The following is a 22683-nucleotide window of genomic DNA, read 5'->3' as shown; positions in this document are numbered from 1 at the left end:
GCACAGGTGGTATAATATTGGATATCGTCCAAGAAGATAGTACATTAGTATAACTACACGGAAATACACGCAGAATGCGGAGAAGATGCGGGCATTTACATATTATGGTGGTGGCTGGTCTTGAAATAGAGCAGCGAAAATCTGCCACAGAATTGTCGAGTCAGTAAATAATAGCCGCAGCATGCATGTATCACCTACCTCATCGACAATAGTATACAGGAGGTGTTGGTTTAAGCGTCGATTCTGAAGTACTGCAAAGATTCTTCGTGCACCGCGCCGCGCATTTGAGCGCCCTATCATGTTGGCAACCAAGTCTGTGGGGCGGGGTTGTCAGCTGTCGCAGGCGGATACATAACGGTTCAACTGACCCGGCATCAACGCAGACAATTTGCGGTTTGCTTCGTCTCGTGTACGCAATTTCTCCTCAGTCGTACGCGGTGGCTCTGGAGCCTTGAGCTTGCCACCAGGCCACAAACCCTCTCTGAACATGTTGATGTATGACATCAGATGAGGCTCATCAACGTAGGAATTGAACGTCTCTCTCAATTTCCTAGACTATAGGATCAGCATTCAGCATGGTCGAATGCAAGTTGATCCACTAACCGCTCAATGGTATCGCCGAACACTTGCTGCAATATGATTACAATAGCCTGCCTTCGTAACCAATTGTTCTTCTTGTTGAGCTCGAAGATGGACAGCACCAAGTCGCAAATGGGAGATGAGAATGTCGAGCTGCTCGTCTCTCCAGGTAGAGGCTTCAGACCACCTGGTAATTGCAACAGCGTATCCTCAGAAGGTGCCTTGCCTGAAGCCTTCAGAGCCTGAGTGACCAATTCTTCGTCATGGACTCCATTCCCAACAATGCCAGCAGATTCAGCAGCTTGACTTGTGAGACGCTGCACTATGACGTCCAGCATGGAAGGGCCGAAGAACATATCGTCTATGCTGTCGGCAACGGATTGGTAGACCGAACGAACGAGGCCTTTACTCGGGCTCGTACTGGTAGCTTTGGCACTTGTATTTTCCACCGATTCGCTGACGATGAAAGGAGAGTCGCGGGACAAGAAGCTCCGGAGCTCGTCGCTCTCGCACACAGCCGGAATAGCAATCAAGCTCTGTGAAATGTGAAATGACCGTCGGAACTGTTTGGGTACGGAGAGTCAAGCGTCTCACCTGAAGAAATTTCTCGAGTGCGACCCGTCTAGAGTCGACAAAGCTCCCAGAAAGCGAAGTAACGAGACGCTTGCCGGGGAAGTCGAGATTGCGTACAAGAGCGTAGCGTTCTCGCAGCTTGTTATGCATTGCAAAGAATTCGCTGTATCTCCTGGCAACTACCCATCCTGAGGTATATGAACCGTCGGGTGCGAGCTGCTGGACTTCAACCAGGTACCGCACGACTGACTTGCCCTCTTCTTCTCCAACTGTAGAGTTCACGATCGATACCTTGGTCCGATCCGAGAGGAGGCGGTTAGCTGACTCCTGTTGCTCGTACTGTGTCTTCTGAAAGTTGAGCTCGCGCAGCTCCCTGCTGAGCGACGATTGTGACTTGCGCAGCAATCGCAGCTCCTGCGCATCACCAGTCAGCTCTGCCTTGTTGATCAGTGTGTCCAGCATCGAACTTTGAGATTGCAGCGTATCAATCTTGCCCGCTAGGCGATTGATCTCATGTGACAGTTGCAGATCACCCGGACCAGCCAGTTGGAATGACGCTTGTGTAGAGTCCACGTCATCTTCCAACCTATCGTCTTCCTCAGGTTCATCTTCGAACAGTCCGGTACGTTTTCGACTTTCGCTCGGGCTAGCTGTCATGGCGCTGTTTCTGCTCGCAGATGAGCCGTCGATTTCCCGTCTGTCCAGCGCTATGATGTCCGTCAAAGCTGCCTGGATTGCCTCCATCCTCCTGGACTGCTCTCTGAGATTTTGTATGTTCTCGCCGTTAGGGTCATCGAAGAGAGGAGCTCGAGAAGAGGACGGCGATGTAGAATCTATATCCGGAGACATAAAAAGCTCCAGATTGGATGTCGAAGCTCGAGGAACAGGACTGGAGATCAAGGGGCCGGGCGTACTAGGCGTGTTGTTATCAGCTCGTGGTTGCTTCGGTGAAGAGACAACGCTCAGCAACGGGGATGAATTCGAGCGCATAGCAGGAATGGGGCCGTTCCCTGAAGGAGCTAATGCTCGCGTGACCTCTGTTGAGGATCGTGAATCTGTCTTTCGAGCATCGACTCTCGTTCGCTGCGACGTTGATTCATCACCTGCATTTTGCTGAATATCAATGTCTTCTATTACGCGGAACCAGAGCTTGGATTCTTGAAACTCCTCGAAATCCTGCTCCATCTCCCGTTCAACCTGTCTTTGTGCCAGCATGACACTTCTTCGAACCTTCCTCTCCATTACGGGTTCAGGGACATCCTCGTCCAGACCGAAGGATCGAATTGTATTCACATGCTTCGCCGAGATGCATTCCAGGACTGGATCTGCAGCAGAGCCAGAGAAATACAAGTCTTTCATCATTGAGATGTCCTCTTTCAATGTGGCAGAATGAGTAGGATCCAGCACAGGCTCATCCTCTTCGTCAGAACTGCCTGAATCCACGGACTCGAGAGGGTTCTTGAAACTCTCAACTGTGAGCCAGAATTGCACGAGCAGGCTACGTTGACGACGGTCCATGAACTCCATGAAGTATGATAATGAACTGGGGTTCGTCAAGATGTCACGTAGAGATAGCTTGGATGCTGTCTCCGTATCCTGTGACGTAGGCTGTCGCTACATGCGAAGGTCATTGAGTAAAGCTCAATTGAAGTCTATTCCAACGTCACTTACCGGCTCGGCTTCTCCGCCCAGGATGACAATGCGCCTCTCAACTCTGCGCTTAGCAGTGTAAAGTCGATCCAGGAAGGCGACAATATCTTCGGTCTTCTTTCCGTCAATCCAATCATCCTTCTCATGGTTCGCTATATGTTGCCTTCGTCAGAAGCTGGCTGGCCACAAACAGCCCAACTCACCGAGCAATGTCCGGTTTCGTCTGATTTCGCTCATGATATCATTCTTGAGCCGTCTCGCGTCCAAAAGCGATGAACATCGATTGATACTTCTTAGGAAGGACTCAAATTGACGAGCATCAGTTTGGATGGTGATGGTTTCTGCCACTGAACTTGGCTCAGCAACTCGGACATGGCGAGGGCGAGGCAGTTGCGCTTCCAAGACGTTCCGCACTTTGGATACCAGTTTCCTGCGGAGCAATGCGATAACAATGAACAGGATGCCATCTCACACCAATCGTCCGACATACTGTTGACGTATAGCTGCTCCCGCCTGGCAGATATGAGACGGGTCAATGGTTAATAATGAGGTGCACTTACCACCGAATCGATCAACCGGTTCCAAAAGTCGGGATCAGAGAGCATGTCCATGATGGGGTACAAGACTGAACAAGCTACGATTTCTCTGACCACTATTCGTACAGCTTGACTATTGGACTCCCTCGGGGGTAGAATGGAAGGCAATGCATTGTCTATGAGCTCTTTTAGATGCTTCTCTTCCGTTTGCCGCGTGAACGTCGAAGACAGATTGTCTACTGCGCGGTGTAGCTTCCCACCTCCTCTTCCCGCATACCGACTCGCCAGTAAGAGATCGAGTTCTTCCGATTGAGTCAGCCTGCGTTCCAAACCTGCTCCCCGTAAAGCCATCTCCGACAGCCGAAACTGCTCGATATGTGCGGTGACCTTGGGCACAATTCGCTTCACAATAAGGGCGGAGATGTCCAACGTCATGACTCTGGCCAGGAGCTGCTCCACAGAATCATGCATGATCGACGACACTGCGGTCGGGAATGACGGAGATGAGGAGATCTCCCTGTACCACACCAGCACGAAGTCCCGCACAATCATGATCAAGATGTCGTTCAATGCAGAGGATAGAATTGGGTACTCGGGGCATAGCGGAGGGAGGGACTGCGGAGTCTTGTATGACCATTGAGAGCGTGTCAAGACGGCCTGCCATGCAGCAGGTGTGGAAAAAGCCAACGGTCTCGCTGCATGCGGGATAATGCTGGGAGTCGCTGGCCTTGATGCATCTAATGCATACCCCAGTAGAACATTGAGCACAAAGAATCCGACGATGCTGAGAATGAGGAGGGCAGGAAGCAAGAGAGCGAGCGCGAGCGGTGATGATGCGACACGGGCAATAACAGGCAGTACGATTGCCAGAATCGCCACGAACAGTGCTGTCCTCTTTCCCAGCATTATCGGCAGATGCTAGTGCCTCTTGTGCTTATGATCGCGAGGATACGACATCGGTGAGGAGCATGAAGTGAATCGCTACGTGCCGGTCAGTCCACAGACATCCATAAGCGCCTGATTAATTCAACAGTAACTTTATATTGCCTCCTATGGAAGCGATCTGCAAACCGCTATGAACGATGTCTGGGACGATCTCTGCAACAAACGCCACCAACGACGACCATCAGCGTACATGTTGAGTATGTCGAACCGGCAACAGCGATTACTGTCGTCTCCCATGTCGATTTGTCAGAGCGTCGAGTTTGACTCGGACCAGTCTCAGGCTTTTAATTACAGTGGGCGCTCAAGTTGATGAGTAGTCTTGGAGACTGCTTCCGACACTCCCTGTGAAAGTGCCTCGGTTTACCTTGGGTTCCGATAGTCAACTGGGATCCTGAAGGATAATGTGGCCTTTCACTTCTAGCTATCCCGAGTGGTCTCTGCAGTCTGTATGGACAGTATATGACTACATTGTGGTCGGAGGTACGACTGCTCAACGATGTGTGTTCAGAATATATGTTCACATTGCTACAGGTGGGAATGCGGGCTGCGTCCTCGCTCGCCGTCTGAGCGAGGATGCAAAACGTACCGTGTTATTAGTCGAAAGAGGCGATGCGAGGGATTCGTGAGTACTCATTCCATCCATCGCAATGCTCATAGCCCGACTTCAATTCGCAGATGCTTGGACGTCAATCCCCTCTTATCCATTCACCACTCCTCGGACCAGAAGCACAGTGTCGTAATTGAATCTGCGGTTGACCCTCGCTTTGGTCGGTCCTTCCCGCTGGTTGTCGGCACTGGCCTTGGTGGGGCGACGCGCATCAATGGAAATCAGTATACATGTGGTGTACCAGCGCAATATAATCTATGGAGCCAGCAAGGACGGAAGGGGTGGTCCTACAAAGATATCAAGCCGTACTTTGACAAATCGGAGCGATGGAATGGCCCAGTTCCCCGTGAATATCACGGCTTGGATGGTGCGCACGGATTGTTAGCAATCCATTCATTGCTTACAATCGTGTTTGTCTCCCTAGGGCCGCTCGAGGTCACGTCCTTCGAAGAGTTTCAATTTGGGAGCTCGAGGAGGTTGGCATGTCATTTCCTCTATCAATCTGGTATTGTGACTTAGCGAGCGCTAGAGCGGCGGAGGCCGCACAGAAAATAGGTTTCCTTGATATTCTCGACATGCACTCGCCATTGGAGCCCAGCGTTGGGTGCAACAAAATGCAGTTCACCATTGATTCTACGGGCAGGCGTCACTCGGCTTTTCGTGCTTATCTACCCCAAGAAGTAGTCGATCATCGACCGAACCTCCATATATGCACGAATACGATTGCTTGCAAGATCGTGTTTTCGGAAGCCGATGATGGCGTCGTACGCGCGGTTGGCGTTGATTTGCAGGCCGTAAGAGGAGGCCCAAAGCGAGCGATCACCGCTCGCAAAGAGATAGTACTCTCTTGTGGTGCGCTGGGCACCCCTCAACTTCTATTGCTTAGGTATGACCCTCCTCCTCCTCTGTGTTGTTCATGGCAAGTCCTCATGCGAAGCAGCGGAGTGGGTCCTGAGGATCATCTCCGGGAAATGGGAATACACATCGTCAAAAGTTCTCCGGGCGTGGGACAACACTTAGTGCGTTACTACATTATGTTCTTTGGGTGAGGGCTGAACAAGCACCGCTAGCAAGACCATCTCATCATCCAGACCATGTACAACTGTCCGTTGCCCGACTCGCTTTGGGCGATGGTCAGACGACCAACGACATTGCTGAGAGAGCTGATCAATTATTACATATATGGTACGGGCTGGTTTCTATGCAGGTTTGCCGAGATGGAAGTGTTCGGTATGTCCTCGTTGGTGTCCAATGATGGGTTGTCGAGTCCGCTCGCCAAAGAGCATCTGGACTCCTTCGATCCGGAGAACCTACCTGATTTTGCTGTCCTGCCTGTACGTCTTTCTACTGTTGAGGATGTCAGATTGGTTCATATAGTCTCCAGTCTCCGATTGCAGATTACACGAAGCATCCGGTGGATAAGTCCAAGGGCATTTGGGGACTTCATGCGGCTTTGCTACTCCCAAGATCCAGCGGGAGACTAACACTCCACTCACTTGATCCGAAAGCTTTGCCGCACTGCGACATGCGATACTTGAGTGCTCCTGAGGACTACGCAGCTCTTCGTGCAGCCCTGCGCGTGTCTCTCGCAATTACTCGTGAGATGCGTGCCTCTGGGTATCCGCTCGATGCAGTCCAGGTTCCCGATGTCACCAGCAACACCGCGCTAGACGAGTTCATCGAAGGGAATGTCAACACGATGTTCCACTACGCAAGCACGTGCCGCATGGCCCCGGAGGATGATGCGCAGCCTGGAGTTGTGGATGATGAACTTCGCGTGCATGGGATCAGAAACCTGCGTATCGCTGATGCGAGTGTCTTCCCTGATGTGCCGGCCGCGCATCCGCAGGCGCTCGTCTATGCCATGGCGGAGAGATGCGCTGATCTGATCCGGCAGAATGATACTTTCATGGCCTCCTCATCCTGAAACGTTGCTTCGCGTAGCAGGTGCGTTCCGGTTTGGATTTGCTATGTGGATTGTATGCTGACGTGACATCAGCTATCCGGCCCTCCCACGGGCCAGTCTGCTTCCGCGAGTCATTCGCATGTTTGTTCGCGCCGCCGCCAGAAAACTTGGATATATCTACAGCTGGACTTGTTCGAATGATCACTATTTTCTCAGCCGGAGGACAGCGAGTTCCGATTTCGAATAATCTTCCCGATGGCTGTGTCCATTCAAGAAATCTCGTTTTCGCACTCCATTTTCTTACGAGAGGATTTTTGTGCGTTGCTTGAGACATGCGTTCTCTCTTTCGTAGGATTCATTGAACGTGATGGCCAGTGCTCTGTTGTTCACTTCGGTCTACTTCGGTTCGAGCACGAGTTGCACGCGCGTCTGAAACAACGCGGACGCCCGAGACCTTATGTAACGATCGCGTCCAGTCACACGTGCGTGACTCATCCCGTCTACCCCGCAATTGGCGGACGCTCGGGTCGACGGGTAGGTCGGGCGACTCATTGCTTGGCTTCTCAGCGCCCGGCTTATACCCGTGCTTACAGCTCGCAGCATCTCCCCGACGATAACCGCAACGACGGGGCCCTAACCGCTCAATCTCGGTCGGTTTCTGGATTAGGATCACCGGTTCTTGCACTACGATGAACTCTGGAGCGGCAAAAGGCAGACCACTCAGCACTGCAGAGGGCTTCGTGTGTGGTGGACTGGCGGCATGTGTCGCTGTGCGTTATGCAGCGAGGGCACACTTGTGCAGGCTTTGCTGAGCATTGAAAGGTGTATAGGTCACTATTTCTAATCCTGCGGAGGTCGCAAAGACACGTCTTCAACTGCAGGGAGAACTGGCAAAGGATGGTGGAGTCCGGGTCTACAAGAACACACTGGATGTCGTCACAAAAACATTTAGGAATGAAGGAATCCGTGGCATACAGCGCGGCCTTGGCCCTGCCGTAAGTTCTCTTCATCAGTGTAAACGATTGCGAGCTAACTCTAAGGAGAGTATGTCTATCAAGTGAGTAGGCCGTTTGTTGGTGAGGAATGAGTCGCTGGAACAACCTATAGATTCTCCTGAACGGCTCTCGTCTTGGTGAGCTGCCACTCTAGCGGGCCCTGTGGTAATCACTGACCACGGCGATAGGATTCTACGAGCCAATCAGACGATGGTGTAATAGCATCTTCAACATCTCACCGACCGAGCAAAGGCCTCTTACCTCGGTGGTTGCAGGTGCCTCCAGTGGTATCATCGGAGGTATGTGGGGCGTTCTGTCGAAGCACATATCCCCTTGTTCAATCATCCGCATCAGCGTGCCTTGGAAATCCGCTGTTCCTTATCAAGGCAAGAATGCAAGTCCGTGTCCCGTGATTATCGATATCAGTACATCTTTTTCACGATATCGTTAGGCATACTCTCCTGCCCTTCCGGTGGGCCATCAGCACTTCTACAAGAGTGGTTGGGATGCACTCGCTACTATCTATCGCGCTGAGGGATCCCGTGGGCTGATCCGCGGCATGGACGCTGCTATACTCCGAACGGCAATGGGTTCTTCTGTAGGTCTATTTATAACAGATTATATGCGGGTGGAATAACTACTCGACATCTTGCTTTAGGTACAACTGCCGACATACAATTGGACCAAGAATCAGCTCGTCAAGCGCGGGATCCTCCCGGCAGATAGTGTCTGGACCTTCCTAGCGAGTAGTTCGGTGTCTGGCATGTGTGTTGTAAGTGACGTCTACAGCATTCGGTGCGATGTCGCTGACACTATTGCGGTAGCTTGCGGCAATGCAACCCGCCGATACCGTATGTCGTTGTTATAAAAGGAAAACAAACAGATGTCTCATACTCAGCAGGCTCTGACGCGTGTATACAATCAACCGACACGCCAGCTGCCCGACGGCAGGCATGTTGGTGTGCTGTACAAAAACCCAATAGATTGTTTGTGGAAGACACTGAAGACGGAGGGGCCTTTGGGATGGTACAAAGGTACTTGTGTTAGCTGTATGAATGCCATTGTTCAGTACTAACGTGCGTGCCTAGGATCCACCGCGCATTTCTTCCGTATAGCACCGCATACGTGAGTCTTCCGTATCGACGCGCTTCCGTGAACTAAAATGAGATGTGATTCGCAGGATTGTCACGCTCACCGCCAACGATATCATCGTCGGCCTCTACAAGAGACTGCGACACGAAGAGTCATAAATGCAACAGGCTTGTCGGACCCAGGCCTCTTCGGGTAATGTCAGGGGCGATTATTACTTTGCACTAATATGTACCTCTCCTGGACGTATTAATGATAGATTCTAGAGACTACCATACTCATAGAAAGCTTATTCGTGCAAGATGTACCCTTTATGCAATGCGGCGGCCGTTCAACTAATGCGGCTCAGGGCTGATTGGTGTTCGCCACTTCAGAGCACGACGTCAAGCTGATGTTTTTAGGCTGCTATCGGTGCATCTGAATGCACAAGGAGATACTCCGGATCATGACATTGTCCTTGAGGCGGATGTTACGAGACCGAGTAGAAGCATCATTGATGTCGTGAAGCTCGAGATCAACTAATCGAGCCGTGATCACGTCGCGATTGAGAGGCCATAGGCGAATTTGTATTGCAAAGGTAAGGATGTACGGACCGCTTAGTACGTCTCACCGGATGTCCAAGACAGGTGACCTCCGAGAAACGTCGACAATTTTGTTGAGCTTGCGAAGAATCAAGTCTCGGTGCTCCGCAAGACCGAGAACGTTGTCAGGTGCCAAATGGGATGCTTCTCCAAACTGCCTGCAAGCGCATATATGTAAGTCCGTGGTGAATGAAGACGCACTCGAGCCATGGCTCAGGGACTGCTTTGGGTACGAGCCTTTGCTCTTCTTGCTTGCATTGCATCTGTACGGCAGCTCGCAGCCTACCCAGACACAGATGTGGTCATCGTCTCCAACAATGACCTGAATCCATCGAACCCCAATCGCGCCAGTGCGCTCTATCTGAAGAGCACTTTCACTTGCTCAGAGGCATATGAAGCATGCGCGCAACTTCAGGAGACAATCCTGCCTCCTCCTAACAGCACCGGCCTGACAGCAATGAATCTCTCCATGGCGCTGACCTCCGAGCGTCACGGTGCGGCGCTGGACTCGTCGCAGGAGATTTGGATCGCGAGCGAAGGTACATTCACGACGTTCGAGTGAGCTCATAATTACCCGACTAACGTCCGAAATAGATGCGAGCAGCTGCTCTGTCTTCACACCGGATTACCTCTACACAGATGATTATATTGGATCCGCATCTACCGCAAATGTTGATCTCAGCGAGCGGCTCCCCGTGCTCTGCACGAACTCTGCGCCACTGACCCGCTCAAACATCACCTCGGACACTTTTCGCCAGATCGAGCTCTCCACTCCATCCGCGGGTGTCCTGACGGGGTACCGCGACAAGTTCAGCTGGCGCTTCTTGGGTATCAAGTATGCTGAGCCTCCTATTGGTGAGGCGAGATTCCAGCCCCCGACCGCGCTGCAGGTTCCGCCCGGCACTGTACGATCTGCACTGGAATATGGTCCCGTATGTGCTCAGGTGAGACTAACGTCATGCATTGCACTTCACGGTATTTATCGACTCATCCGTCGGTATAGCCTCCTGATCCTGACAATGGCCGCGAGTGGTACGACGCAGAGGATTGCCTCCAGCTGAACGTCTTCTCGCCTGTCGTCAATTCGGCGTCTGTTCCAGATGAAAGCGCCCCCAAGCTTCCCGTTATGTTCTTCAGTGCGTCGTTGCGGTCTCTATGTAAGCAGCACAGGGGCTTATCATTCTTTCCGCAGTACACGGAGGGGGCCTCAACACCGGTGACAGTGGCCCTATTCCGTTTAACATGACCACAAGTGGATATGTTGGACCCTCGATCTCGAATATTTTCGACGGCACCAATATGGTCTCATACGGCGGTGTCGTCCTTGTTACCGTTAACTACAGGCTGACGGCCTTTGGATGGTTCAATGCGTCAAACGCCGCCTTGAAGGATACTCTACTCGCATTGCACTGGGTGCAGGATAACATCGAATCCTTCGGCGGAGATGTGAGTAGTTCGCTTTTTGTGCGAATGATTGAGAACAGCCCCTCATTATATTTGCTAGCCCACGAAGGTCCTCATATTCGGCGAGTCTGCTGGAGGGGGGATGACAAGGTACCTACTTGGAACAAATCCTGCATACACGGATGGGCTCTTCAGTAAGTGCCGACATGATGTATGTGGACTCTGCGTTGACTCCTGGCGCAGGTGCGGCTATCCTTGAGTCAGACTGGCCTACTAGTAACCGGTTCTACTCCCGAGAGCGATCACTGGAAGTATCGCTCACTCTCGCAAAGGCACTCAATTGTGCATCGAGCTCATCAACGCAGTTCGACGAGCCCATGGCTCTATGCGTGCGCAATCTTTCGACAGAAGAGATTGTGGCGACCTCCTACAACCTCGGTATTTCCTGGGAGATCGTTGTCGACGGTGACTATGTCCTTGCAGACATTGCAACCAGTATCAAGGACGGAGTCTACGCCCGTGTTCCTACGATCTGGGCCACCAATGAGTGCGAGTATTGTTTCTTCATCCCGACTTCCATTCCACCAAATTCCTCCGCATCTGTCTTTCCAGAGAGTCTATCCATCTGGTTCAATGACACTCAGGCAGAAGAGATCATGGACGTCGCCAACACTCTATTCCCTTATGAGACGGCTCCCTCTGAAGATGGTATCTCGGGCACAGTGCTCACCCTCGCGCGGCTCATGACGGATTGGTACTTGCATTGTCCAATGCTGTACCTTTCTTCTCTTGAGACGAATACAACAAACCCCGGAAACAACTATAAAGTCATGTTCGCAGTAGGATTGGGTTCGACCATCACTGCGAATCCCCTGACCTGTCCTGGCCAAGTCTGCCATGCGGACGAGCTGTATTGGGTCTTTGCGACAGCCGAGACGGATAATTTGTACCAACCCTTGACTCCCAGCGAAGTCGCGACAACGCAGGAGGTCATCAAGCGTTGGACATCTCTTGCCTGGACAGGCAATCCGAACTACGAGGGTGCCGTTGTGGAGTGGCCCCCCTACACTGGAGACAACGAGGTCATCATCAATGCTACCGCGACAGAATCTATCCAACCGTACCGAGTAGCGCAGTGTGACTTCCTTCAGACCGAGCTGGGTTTCGTCTTCGGACAACAGTAGCAATGCTAATGGACTAATCATATTCATGATCTGTTTATAACAAAATTGAGATCTGGCCAAGGGCCCGTGGCGTAGTGGTAGCGCGTGAGATTCCAGTCTTATTTGGAGATCCTCAAGGTCATCCGTTCGACCCGGGTCGGGCTCACTGTTTTGCCCGTTACATATAGGAACAACGCAGAAAGCACGGAAAGGGAGCAGGAGGAGGAAAAGATGATCATGATCGATCGACAATCTATTGAGAATCACGTGATAGACGGCATGAAGCTGAAGTGGTTGGCGTTAACCGTCGCTGAAGGAGTCCGCCGGACCACCGTGCAGGTCAGACCTTCATCGAATTGTGGCGGTCGGCACTCTGGCCGACTGTCTGCTACACATTACGCAATCAATGCCAATAGAGTCTAACATGTCAGGTTGCAAAGCAACGAAGGAGTGTTTGTGGAAAGAAAGCGCAATATGCTACCAAGGAGAATGTTTTTGACCGAAATCTTCATTCCCTCGTGGACGGTCGTGCGTGATGGTTACCCCATCGTCCCGGACAACCTCCTTCGTCAGCATAATCTGCGTTTGAGAAGTGTTCGGTCGTGCTGCCGCACGAGAATGAAATGGCCGTCCTAGAGTTGTTACCGTGCCCAGCGGGAAAGCCTCCACTGAGTTGTGGGTTTCTTCCTCGACAGCATCACGTAGTAGTGAATGCCGGACGTTTAGCCTTGGAGCAAATCAGCACGTAAACTCTATGTGTCCTGAACGGACTCACACAGCAAGCAACGAATTGACGTATACTAGGAAATGGGGTGAGTACGCGGCTACTTTAGCAAGATCAATGATACTCGCTCTTGCTTCCCGGAATATGCCATAGCATCCAATACAAGGTTCTCGAGTGGATCGTGCTTATATACTGTGCAAAAAAGGTGTCATACGGAGTATATATCGTAGAACGCTTTCCGCTCACCGTCGCAAAATGTGCAAGCTGTATTATTCTACGCAGAGCTTTTATCGAAACTTTGTTGCGATGCACAGGCAGTCGCGCTACGCCACTCACCCGGTAAATACTCCTCGATGGATGGCGTATATTGTAAGTGTCGTTATTAAGGTTTCAGTGCTGAAATAAGACGCGGTAAGCATCCGCTCATTCTGTCATCTCCTCGGAATACGGACCGCTTATAACCAGTCTTTCGGCCCCGTAAAATCCAGCAGAGGGAAGCGGTGATGTAAATGTCAGTGACAAATGCAGTCACGGTCTGCATCGAAGCTGGGATCTGATGAGAATGATTGACTCAGGACTGGCAGAGCAGGCAACAGCACATGCACCCACCGTGGCATGGATGACCGCCGCTGTCGTCGTCGTGTCGATAGTGCTATAATATGACGATCAACACGTAATGCTGTCGTCAAGCTGACGACGGCTTACACGCGGTATACGGTGACAATGCCGCCGCCTTGGAGGAACCGGGTCAGTCTAAAGCTCTCTACTTGCGGTAACATTGTGCATCACCAAAGGACACCGCAGCCAGCAACACCTGAAACGAGGGATAGATCAGATACCGAAATTCAATATTAACGATTGACATTACCATGACCGATGTCAACGGCATTTGGAACCATCGATCAGTTAACACTGTTGTTAGACGATGTCTGAGAGGTCTGCTGGGAACATCGCTAAGGATAAGCCTCACATTTCCAGATTGTCATGATGAAATGGCTCGAAGAACGTGAGCGTTGGGCCAGATAGGATACAATGTGGCTCACCATTGTACGACGAAGACGGTCAATGACTAGGATTATCAGAGATTGCGCTCGGGACAGCGATCGCGTTTAGTACGACTCACAGCTAGAAAAAATTCAGCCTACCAGCGGCACGAATGAGGAATAGTATGCATTTATTCCAAACCTCTCAACGTACCGTAAACGTGCTGCATTGACGATCAAAAGGATTAGAAGATGATCTTTTGGCCACAGGCAAGTATGCAGGCTCACCCAGGCAAGCTACCCAAACCATCAAGCTTCGCGTGATTTGTGACCAGCCAGTACCAGAGAAACTATCCATATGTTCATAAGAGAGCAAACGTCGCCCCTCGGCTGGCAAGACGCACAGCGATGTCCATGATCGTTCTTGCAGTATCAAGCATCCTGAGGGCGAGACATGAACTCGCGTTAGCCGCATCTCAAAGTAAAGTGAACGAACCCTAGGGCACCAACCTGAATGCAAGAGCGTCAAACTTGGAACAGGCAACGAGCTGCATGAGAAGGACGTACTAGAAGCTTTAGGAACAATTTGTCGTTCGGGTACTCTCGGTAATAATGCAACGTTTGGGCACATGAACACCCATACAACCTGCCCAAGGAGAGATCTTAGCATGGTGACGGGAAGGATCTTTCCTTGATCTGACGACGTACGCAAGCGCGAATACCACCCCTATGAAGGCGGGACCCATCGTTTCGTTGAGTTGGGTAGCCATGGAGGCTCCACGCGCTCGAGAAGTTCTTGCTAGTCACTGCAGCCTCACTGCTAAGTGTTAACCTATGAAGCGCGCACATATAGTCCTTCCTTTAGACCCACTGGCACTGAGGGCCCGCCGAATGGATAGGCGAAAATTGTGGGAAACCCCATTTTCTTCAAGGATGTGCCGGCGCATTACGTGTGGACAAGGGTTAATCTGATTTCCCTCACCAGGTCCAATTGGCGTTGCCATCGTCCACACCTGCGAGACCCGAAAGGGAGATCTATCGGCGAATATCCCATAGCCGTATCTTGGACCAATGTGCGCACCTACGTACATCGTTTACGCACATGAGCTGGATGCGCGAAAAAAGAAAGTTCATTGTTGCCCCACGGTCAGTTATTACAAGTGTCTCCAGCATCGGCGTTGCTGCGTAACTTTGGCAATGGCTCCGCTGGTACGGATCAGTCAGAACTCGGCTCCTCGACGCGCAGCCGCCACTCTGGAGCACATGCACATCGGGTCGGGTGAACTATTTTCAGGCACGAGAGGCTCGCCTCGACGAATGATTTGCAGGGAGGACGAACGTGTTCTCGCTTTGGTTGGCCAATCGCGAGAACACTCGTAGTATGATATTGTCACTTGTGGCGTTTTCAAGGGTTGTCTTTAAGCCACGGCCGCATATGGCAAAATGTCCGTAGTTCTGCATTGCGCTCAGGATCGTCTGGACATGGCTGTAAGGAGTGCAAACACCGTGCTCAAACTTTGGTTCCGTATATCCAGATCTACGGGCCGGACGGCTACGAGCGCTACTGCAGGATACGAAGACGAAGTTTAACTCCACTACTCCCTTGTCATCATATGTAACATCTTTTGAACGGGAGAAAGTGCTCAGCTGTTTGCTATAGTACATGTGATGCAGCGACCAGTCGCACTACGTTATGTACACTTTATGCGGCCACCTGGGCTGCAAGCAATCTCAACACCTTGGCAACACTCCTCTTTCACTGCGGAACGAATATTCTGATACGAAGAAGCCGATGCGTGCGCAGCATGCTTCGGCAGGGACAGCATGGCCGGGATGAAGGACCTGGCCTTTTACGCTCGGACGTGAGAGACCGATCGAAGCATTAGCGACGACGTTACGAAGCACCGCCACCACTTCGGCAACATTATTCCGTTGCAGCTAAACGAGGGGAAGAAAGATGTGCCTGTCATGGTTTCTTGTCCTGTCCTCACAACAGTGACGGATGCTACGCTGCTTTACCGGCCGAGCGAAGATGCGGACTTCAGCCAGCGTCCATGTTAATAAAGACGACAACACTCACGACGAGACTCATCAAGCCCACAGCGTGAGCTTGGAGAACTCCACGGTTCCATAATCAGTGTAGTTGGCAACGAAGAGAGCGCCGAGGCGAGTCGCTTGAGAACGACCTTGTCAGGCAGACTGCTCAGAACGGATGGACGTCAAAATCGTCACCTGAGTCCACGCCAACGTCTCTGCAAGGTATCGTGATCAGCCCAGCGGCCTGTAGCGCCGTCGTGACCTGCCCATATGTCCCCCTGAACAAGGCGGCGCCATCATCTTCCGGCACCGAGTCCGTTGATTCGATGCTACCGCAGGAAAGGCGAGACAGCCTAGCGACTTCGATCGGGTTTGCCTTCTCCGATGTCGGAGAGCTATCCATCCCAGCCGCCATGACAGCCTTCGCGATTCTCCGTTTTAGTCGCCGAACGCGACCTTCAGACATCTTGCGATATGGGCGGGTTGATGCTGCGAACTGAATAAACAGGCCTGCGGTACCTGCACCATCATCGTCCGGTTGCGCCAATGTCTCCGATGAGGCGGTCGCAACAGTTCCTAGACTTGAGACAGATCTCTCATATGTGCTCGTGGGGTGGTCATCGTCGAGCGTGGACGTGCAAGAGCGTGAACGTGACGAAGAGCGCGCGCGGAACTTGACGTTCCCGAACTCGACGATGTGTGGGATGCCGTAGGAGTTGAATCGGATTTCTGTAGCCATGGCAAGCAAAAGGAGTGGCTGTCTATGCGGGTATATCCTCTCAGAAATCACCCAGTGCCAGACTGGTGCGAGGGAGAAAGGAGAGGTGACGAGGCAGGAGGATGCAAGTTAGAACAGTGACAGAGACCTTCATATCTTTCCGACAGGCACGTAGCCTTGCACATGCATATCGCATGCTCATCTCTTCCCAGAGTACAAAAAACCAATCAAGGCCGGCATTTCCTAAACATGCTACAAAAGACTCCGATCTGTGATTACGATTGAATTAGTTGATGAAACGGGGCAATATTGAGATGCAAAGATGTGGGTGATACGTACGGTGAAAGGGACCCATGAACGCTGACCACGATAACACTGACTACAGCTAATTACCTCGCGTACAACACGTTGCGAGGTCTCCTCATGTAGCGAAGCAACGAAGGATTATCCAGACTTCGGATGATCTTCGCTAAAGAGTTCGTAGCACGTACCAACCCGACCAGAACCCGAAGATAGGAATTGCTCACAGAAGTCCCAATGAGTAGTCCAAGATACCCAGACCCAGACCTGCCGTGATGTAATAGCACAGGAAGAGTCCAGTCGATGTGATAGCGATAACGCGCTAACGTCTTTGACGGTCCGCCCTCCTCAGACTGAGTGAACATGAGGCATGCCGAGCAAGTCCAGCCAGGCCGCGCTAACTTGACAGCAAGTCCAATCAGAAAGACCTGGAACGTCGCGAAGGCTTTAATTCTTTTGACGGGGTGCAAGGTGCCAGCTGATTGCCACCACGCAGCTCGCGACGCGACGTGGTAGGAGAACATGCGGCAAATAACAAGCAGGATCATGACGAGATGCTGCCATCAGTACGAAGCAGGTGACTTTGCACCCCGTCACGGCTGTGCCGGTGCCTTGTGGGAGTAGCGGAATGCGGCCAAGGCGAGGTCGACTGCCATGCAGCTTGGTGTACTATCACTGTCACGTTGGCCCTGCACAACCGCGACAGTAATGCAATTCGCGCTCCTGCTGTCGCTGTTCTCGCTCAAAAAAGGGGATAAAAGAATGAACAATAATACACGAACTTGTGGTGAATGTAATTGCCTCCTCAGATTTTATGTGTTGTGTTTAGTGAGCATAATGTGCAACTACTTACAGCAAACAGTCCCGTTTCAAGGACTTGCTCAGGCCCACTTGTTCTCCCAGCTAAGAGCTGCAGCACAAGAGTTTGCATGAAGCCAAGTACATACAAAAACTACATACTGACTGTTGCCGAGGAATATTGCGCGAGAGCTGCGCTCTGACGGTAAAGAGTTGAGTGGCGGCATTGACGGATGAGGACCGTGAGAAGGGGCGCACACGTTTGGAAGGAGTATTCGAGCTGAGAGAGGCGGAGTTGCATGGGAGAACGGCTAGACGCGCGGTGCCGGCGCGGACCGCCAATCGAAGGTGCTTCCACATGGTGGCTGATGATTGCGATTGCCTTGCTGCCAGCCACGACAGTAGACTGCTCTCGATTTCTACAGTTATGCATTCTTTGCATTTATAGTTTTTTTGAAGGGGCTCTTCAGATGGTAAGCAGCCATCTCATCATAAGTTCTTCGGGTGCTTTATGGTGAGCATGATACCAAATAACTTGGTGCACTAAGTACAGGGAAGTACGCATTGTGAAGCAGCCGAAAGCCCGGGCTAGATGAGATAAGAAACCCCAATACATGGTTAGGAGACTGCTCAATAGCTTGGCTCGGTCGAGTCACCGTCGACCTGGACTCTATGCAGGAACATTATCAGTCTCAATGGGCGACACGCCCACCCACGCAGCTCTGCTTGACTTCCCATTGTCTGTCCTCAGAACCATGTCTGGTAACACGAAAACCCCCACGGAGGTTGTGATCCTCGGCGCTGGAGTGATCGGACTTTCCGTCGCGTATACCTTGTCCTCGAACTCCGGGGATGCATACAAGATCAAGATCGTCGCGCGAGACATGCCTGAGGATTTGGACTCTCAGGCATTCTCGAGCCCATGGGCGGTGAGCACAGTTTTGACGGCCACAAGGCTGATGGAGATGCTCATGATGGGGTACTTACGGGGGCAATAGGGAGCCAACTGGTCGCCTATGAGAGGATTCGACGAGAACACGAAGAGACGGGAGCTTAAGACCTTGTGTGTGTCTCTTTGTCGAGAGCGTCCAGTGATTGATCACTGATGAATTTTGTGGATCAAGCAACAAGCTGTGGGACATGATTCCCACCGGGCGATCTATGGTGAGATAATGGCTACAGCGTGGCCCTTAGCAGCGCGAACTAACCTGGCAACAGGCTCTGCCTTCTCGCGTCTATTACGACACAAGTGAGGACCTAAGCCAGCTTTGGTACAAGGATCTCGTCAGAGATGTGAGTTGGGCGTGCAAGGGCCGCCGACTCGTGCTAATGAACGAGGTTCATTCCGTAGTTCCGTGTCATGGACAAAAGCGAGCTTCCGGAAGGGGTTACTGGCGGAGTGAGCTTCAAGACTCTGTCGATCAACCCAGAGGTCTACCTTCCTTGGCTCAAATCGGAGCTTCTCGCGCGTGGGGTTGAGTTTGTGCGCAGGAAGGTGCAGAGTCTGGGTGAGGCTGCTGCGCTGGCGGGACCGAAAGGTGTTCTTGTCAACGCTACCGGACTAGGTCAGCACGGTTGGGCGCACTAGTTATGCATGGAAGAGCTGACTTGGAGAGACAGGCGCCCGATCCTTGATCGGCGTAGAGGATACGAACGTGTACCCCATCCGTGGACAGACCATCATTGTGTACGCACCGGAAATAAAGGAGTTTATCTCCTTCCCGCTAGGCATGTTCTGCTGATTCAATCCTTTGCTAAAAACTGACAACACCTCCTTCCTGCGCTTAGGCGCATCCGATGATGGCGCGGCGACCTATATCATTCCCCGCCCGTTCCCGGCCGGTCACGTCCTCCTTGGTGGAACATACCAGCTTGACGATTGGGATACGTCAGTGAGCGTACCTGCTGCGAAAGGTATTCTCGCGCGCTGCACCGCGCTCGCGCCGCAGCTCGCAAGCCCGGAGACGCGCATTCTGAGTCACAATGTCGGACTCCGCCCTGCGCGCAAGGGCGGAGCACGCGTCGAGGCCGAGTATCTGGACCTTCCGGTCAAGAGCGAACTGTTTCCTGCGGATACGAAAGGCCCAAAGGGCCGGGTGTTGGTCGTGCACGCGTATGGCTTTGGGTACGTGTGAATCGGCCTTGAATGTACGCGGGACCTAACAATGTATGACAGACCTGCGGGATATCAGAACTCTTGGGGTGCTGCCGAGGATGTCGTCGAATTGATCAAGGGCAACTCGCAGAACTGAAATCTCCAATCAAATGTAGAATCTAATGAGCACATGCTTGTATGCATCTAAGAGCAGAAATAGTGACCGATAGCCATCAATAGCGTGCGATATTTTAGAAAGAACAAGGCATGCACATGAGCGATATATGCTACATGCTGGTGGCCTTCAAAGCTGTTAGTCAACTGAGCGTCAATCCACCGCGACCTCGCTTCTGCCAATGGCCACCTTTGACCCAAATCTCAATGCGCTCGGTCCACCATGCACCGAATATCTCTCAGCGTCGCTTGAGATTCGATGAAAGCTCTCTCTCACGATACCCGTTCCCGCAGCGTCTAATCTAATCAACGTTGCATCCCCGAAGTCGGGATCATACGCGTCCATGAGGTCCGTCTGACTGGACGCAGACCGTCAAATCCGGAGTAGCACAGTGCGTCAAGACATCAGCAGATCACACAGTCAGGGGGATCGGCTCGCCAGGGTATATTTAGCAAACAGCAGGAGTAGCCTTCAGACATACGAGGAAGGCATGATGTTCGCTCCCAGGGCACTCTCGGCTGCGCTAGTTCTCCCTACACTTATTTCTGCGATTTGGCTTGAACCGGGCTACCAGCAACGTGTGCTCTCTATCGGACAGGAAACCCTCTATATCGCGCGTCCTGAATCCGACCCAGCGGGCAAGCGCAACCTGGGGACCCGCATTCAGGTGACTTCAAAGCCGAACTCGACGCTGTACTGCGCACTCGATGGGGATCACTTCACGTCTGGGTACGCGCACTTCACGAACTCGGATGGAGTAGAGGATAAACACATGTTCTGGTGGTGCGTTTTTCGTAACACACGATCGCCAATAACTTGGAGTGAATAAGCTCTTGTCAAACGCTATGACAGGCTGTTTGAGGCACGGCAAGACCCGTCGAATGCTCCAGTTGTGCTCGTCTTTGCTGGAGGCCCCGGAAGCTCTGGGATGTTCATGCCCTTCAGCGGAGCGGGGTGAGCACATGCGCATATATGACCCCGAAGTGTTTCAACTTCACTGGATTACGCAGGCCCTGTCGTCTCGCCCGTGGACGTGATGGTAATGGAACGGCTATTGCGTCACAGTGCCCGTGGACAGATGAAGTGAACGTGTTGGCCATTGATCATGTAAGTAACACTGTATTGTACCGTTATAAGTACAGGCCTAGTGAACATCTGCATATCGCGCAGCCTGTTGGTGTCGGATTCTCCTATGGAGTGCAGAGCTCCTTACACAACAGCAGTGAGCGGGCGGCGTGGGATGTCGATGACTTTCTGCAAGCATTTTGGGTGTGCACATCGTTAGCTCTTGGTTGATATGAATACACTAACAAACATAGATGAATTGCACAACGGTACAGTGAATTTCCGCAGCTCTCCGGGTCAGAATCCTCCTTCTCACATGTCTCACCGCCAATTTGAACGCTTGTCGCAGAAACCAATTCATGATTCAATCCGCATCCTTCGGAGGCAACTAGTTCGTCCACCATCGTCTGGATTGCTTGACCAGTGTTTGATTTCGAGCAGTATACCCCATATTGTCGATGTGATCCACACTAGGAACATGGTCGCGCGCGCAGATCCTTTGAGTAGCCGTTTACCCAAAATGCCCGACGCTGTATGTCATATGTCATCGACGAGCATTATCCGCATTCACTAACCTTGGAACATCGGTGTATGCGCTCCATAGGTCATGATTGGTAATGGATGGAGCGCCACATTGCTCAATTACAGGTAGTTCCTGCTACTCACCATCATGATGACGATGCAATTTGGCCAGCACTCATTTTAATGTTCAGGTGGTGGATTCAGGCAAACTGTCATGATAATCCGATCGTCAATAGCACGGGATGTGATCTCGCAATCTCCACCATGCCGGCTTGTCTCGATGCCGTACAGTATGCTTATGAACAGCCTACCATCGATAATCGGTATTCAGCTACAATCCTGTGTCATGGAGGAGATGACAAAATTCAGCATGCCGGATTCAATGGCAGAAACCCGTATCATGCCACGCAGTTTGTAGGTGCTCTGGATGTTATACTCGAGGCGCCTGATATATTCATTTACAGTGCGACATCGACGACGTTGACGACTGCTTTCCCCAGATGCAATGGTTAGACGATATAATGAGAGATGATAGAACACGGAGCGCAGTATGTTCCTCTCAAAAGTCCAATTGCGTCTCATATTGATCGCGACGACGCTAACAGGTAGGTGTCCCTGAAGATGTCAAATTTGAACATGTCTCTTGGGAGAGGATTTACAAACCATTTGAAGCGAATGGCGAAATGTTCGTATATGTCTGTCTGTTATCCGTCATTAACTCACACTCTACTAGGGTCAAGTCAGCGTATCGTCTCCTCGCGCCTGCCATTGACGCAGGGTTGCGTGTGATGGGTAAGGAGACATCGCTATCGGGAAAAGAGACTGATATACACTCATGTGATGGCAGTGTATAACGGGAACACGGATGGTGTTTGTTCATGGCGAAGCAATCTCTCTTGGGTCAGTCGCTGCTCTCGAGAATCCCTACCGTACTCTAATTCGACAGCAGATGACCTTGCTACAAACGAAGCATCGAGAGGCTTTCCGTTCCGCTCCCCAGGTCGTCTGGCCAGGTATCGGATGGATACGGCAAGTCGGTGCAGGCGCCGGGGTGTTCACTTTTGTTAGCGTCGATGATGCAGGTCATTGTGAGTGCGATTGATATTGACTTGCTCACGTACAGACTTTTTGAACCACCTTTCTAGTCGTGGAATGGGACCGTGAAGAAGCGTTCAGAGAGATACTTATCAAGTGGCTGAGGAATGAGACGTTGGTCTCATAAGGGACCACATTATAGT

General features: G+C 51.7%; 8 protein-coding genes and 1 non-coding gene across 9 annotated transcripts; 6 read left to right on the top strand and 3 right to left on the bottom strand.

Annotated features, from left to right (window-relative positions):
* Positions 1–102: 102 nt before the first annotated feature.
* LAESUDRAFT_712766 (PhoX domain-containing protein) lies at positions 103–4244 on the bottom strand (the record flags this gene model as incomplete). The annotated part of the gene is made up of 9 exons (XM_040906920.1): positions 103–141; positions 199–314; positions 369–550; positions 604–1115; positions 1174–2766; positions 2824–2954; positions 3006–3232; positions 3293–3315; positions 3363–4244. The coding sequence occupies 9 exons, from the start codon at positions 4242–4244 to the stop codon at positions 103–105; spliced, it is 3705 nt and encodes a 1234-aa protein (XP_040766435.1).
* Positions 4245–4419: 175 nt separating this feature from the next.
* On the top strand, positions 4420–7186 carry LAESUDRAFT_696907 (GMC oxidoreductase). The gene is made up of 9 exons (XM_040906287.1): positions 4420–4763; positions 4815–4905; positions 4959–5257; positions 5315–5366; positions 5420–5776; positions 5831–5909; positions 5961–6224; positions 6275–6837; positions 6890–7186. The coding sequence occupies exons 1-8, from the start codon at positions 4685–4687 to the stop codon at positions 6815–6817; spliced, it is 1764 nt and encodes a 587-aa protein (XP_040766434.1). The 5' UTR covers positions 4420–4684; the 3' UTR covers positions 6818–6837; positions 6890–7186.
* Positions 7187–7302: 116 nt separating this feature from the next.
* Positions 7303–9205, top strand: LAESUDRAFT_723601 (mitochondrial carrier). The gene is made up of 13 exons (XM_040908444.1): positions 7303–7330; positions 7390–7566; positions 7627–7791; positions 7842–7853; positions 7904–7928; positions 7980–8090; positions 8146–8189; positions 8243–8389; positions 8450–8563; positions 8616–8642; positions 8693–8825; positions 8880–8916; positions 8972–9205. The coding sequence occupies exons 2-13, from the start codon at positions 7486–7488 to the stop codon at positions 9039–9041; spliced, it is 966 nt and encodes a 321-aa protein (XP_040766433.1). The 5' UTR covers positions 7303–7330; positions 7390–7485; the 3' UTR covers positions 9042–9205.
* A 464-nt stretch (positions 9206–9669) lies between these two features.
* LAESUDRAFT_696901 (alpha/beta-hydrolase) lies at positions 9670–12127 on the top strand (the record flags this gene model as incomplete). The annotated part of the gene is made up of 6 exons (XM_040906286.1): positions 9670–10000; positions 10056–10405; positions 10465–10597; positions 10654–10907; positions 10966–11059; positions 11109–12127. The coding sequence occupies 6 exons, from the start codon at positions 9670–9672 to the stop codon at positions 12047–12049; spliced, it is 2103 nt and encodes a 700-aa protein (XP_040766432.1). The 3' UTR covers positions 12050–12127.
* On the top strand, positions 12110–12194 carry LAESUDRAFT_t34. Its single transcript has one exon. It is a non-coding gene; the product is annotated as a tRNA-Trp (tRNA).
* Positions 12195–12367: 173 nt separating this feature from the next.
* LAESUDRAFT_676046 (uncharacterized protein) lies at positions 12368–16602 on the bottom strand. Its single transcript, XM_040905614.1, has 20 exons — positions 15954–16602; positions 15218–15337; positions 14881–15019; positions 14440–14510; positions 14303–14335; positions 14024–14085; positions 13950–13959; positions 13876–13893; positions 13796–13821; positions 13723–13748; positions 13621–13664; positions 13542–13566; positions 13458–13485; positions 13362–13404; positions 13205–13305; positions 13089–13148; positions 12999–13026; positions 12881–12944; positions 12804–12828; positions 12368–12755 (listed from the first exon to the last, which is right to left on the bottom strand). Exons 1-20 carry the CDS (start codon positions 16509–16511, stop codon positions 12506–12508), a joined length of 1731 nt encoding a protein of 576 aa, XP_040766431.1. The 5' UTR covers positions 16512–16602; the 3' UTR covers positions 12368–12505.
* Positions 16603–16660: 58 nt separating this feature from the next.
* On the bottom strand, positions 16661–17490 carry LAESUDRAFT_50021 (uncharacterized protein). Its single transcript, XM_040902705.1, has 2 exons — positions 16830–17490; positions 16661–16759 (listed from the first exon to the last, which is right to left on the bottom strand). Exon 1 carries the CDS (start codon positions 17336–17338, stop codon positions 16880–16882), a length of 459 nt encoding a protein of 152 aa, XP_040766430.1. The 5' UTR covers positions 17339–17490; the 3' UTR covers positions 16661–16759; positions 16830–16879.
* Positions 17491–18035: 545 nt separating this feature from the next.
* LAESUDRAFT_723596 (nucleotide-binding domain-containing protein) lies at positions 18036–19929 on the top strand. Its single transcript, XM_040908443.1, has 8 exons — positions 18036–18517; positions 18587–18651; positions 18713–18752; positions 18807–18881; positions 18940–19153; positions 19209–19316; positions 19377–19713; positions 19765–19929. Exons 1-8 carry the CDS (start codon positions 18284–18286, stop codon positions 19838–19840), a joined length of 1149 nt encoding a protein of 382 aa, XP_040766429.1. The 5' UTR covers positions 18036–18283; the 3' UTR covers positions 19841–19929.
* A 422-nt stretch (positions 19930–20351) lies between these two features.
* LAESUDRAFT_648447 (alpha/beta-hydrolase) lies at positions 20352–22667 on the top strand (the record flags this gene model as incomplete). The annotated part of the gene is given in 14 exon segments (XM_040904107.1): positions 20352–20641; positions 20711–20788; positions 20869–20965; positions 21029–21129; positions 21199–21219; positions 21273–21314; positions 21365–21459; positions 21576–21859; positions 21910–21993; positions 22051–22130; positions 22179–22237; positions 22293–22345; positions 22365–22533; positions 22591–22667. The coding sequence occupies 14 exon segments, from the start codon at positions 20352–20354 to the stop codon at positions 22665–22667; spliced, it is 1530 nt and encodes a 509-aa protein (XP_040766428.1).
* Positions 22668–22683: the final 16 nt, after the last annotated feature.

This window comes from Laetiporus sulphureus (assembly GCF_001632365.1).
Source record: "Laetiporus sulphureus 93-53 unplaced genomic scaffold LAESUscaffold_10, whole genome shotgun sequence".
In the NCBI taxonomy this organism is placed as follows: domain Eukaryota; kingdom Fungi; phylum Basidiomycota; class Agaricomycetes; order Polyporales; family Laetiporaceae; genus Laetiporus; species Laetiporus sulphureus.
Note: the sequence above shows the minus strand (reverse complement) of the source record. Positions and strands in the feature narration are given on the sequence as shown.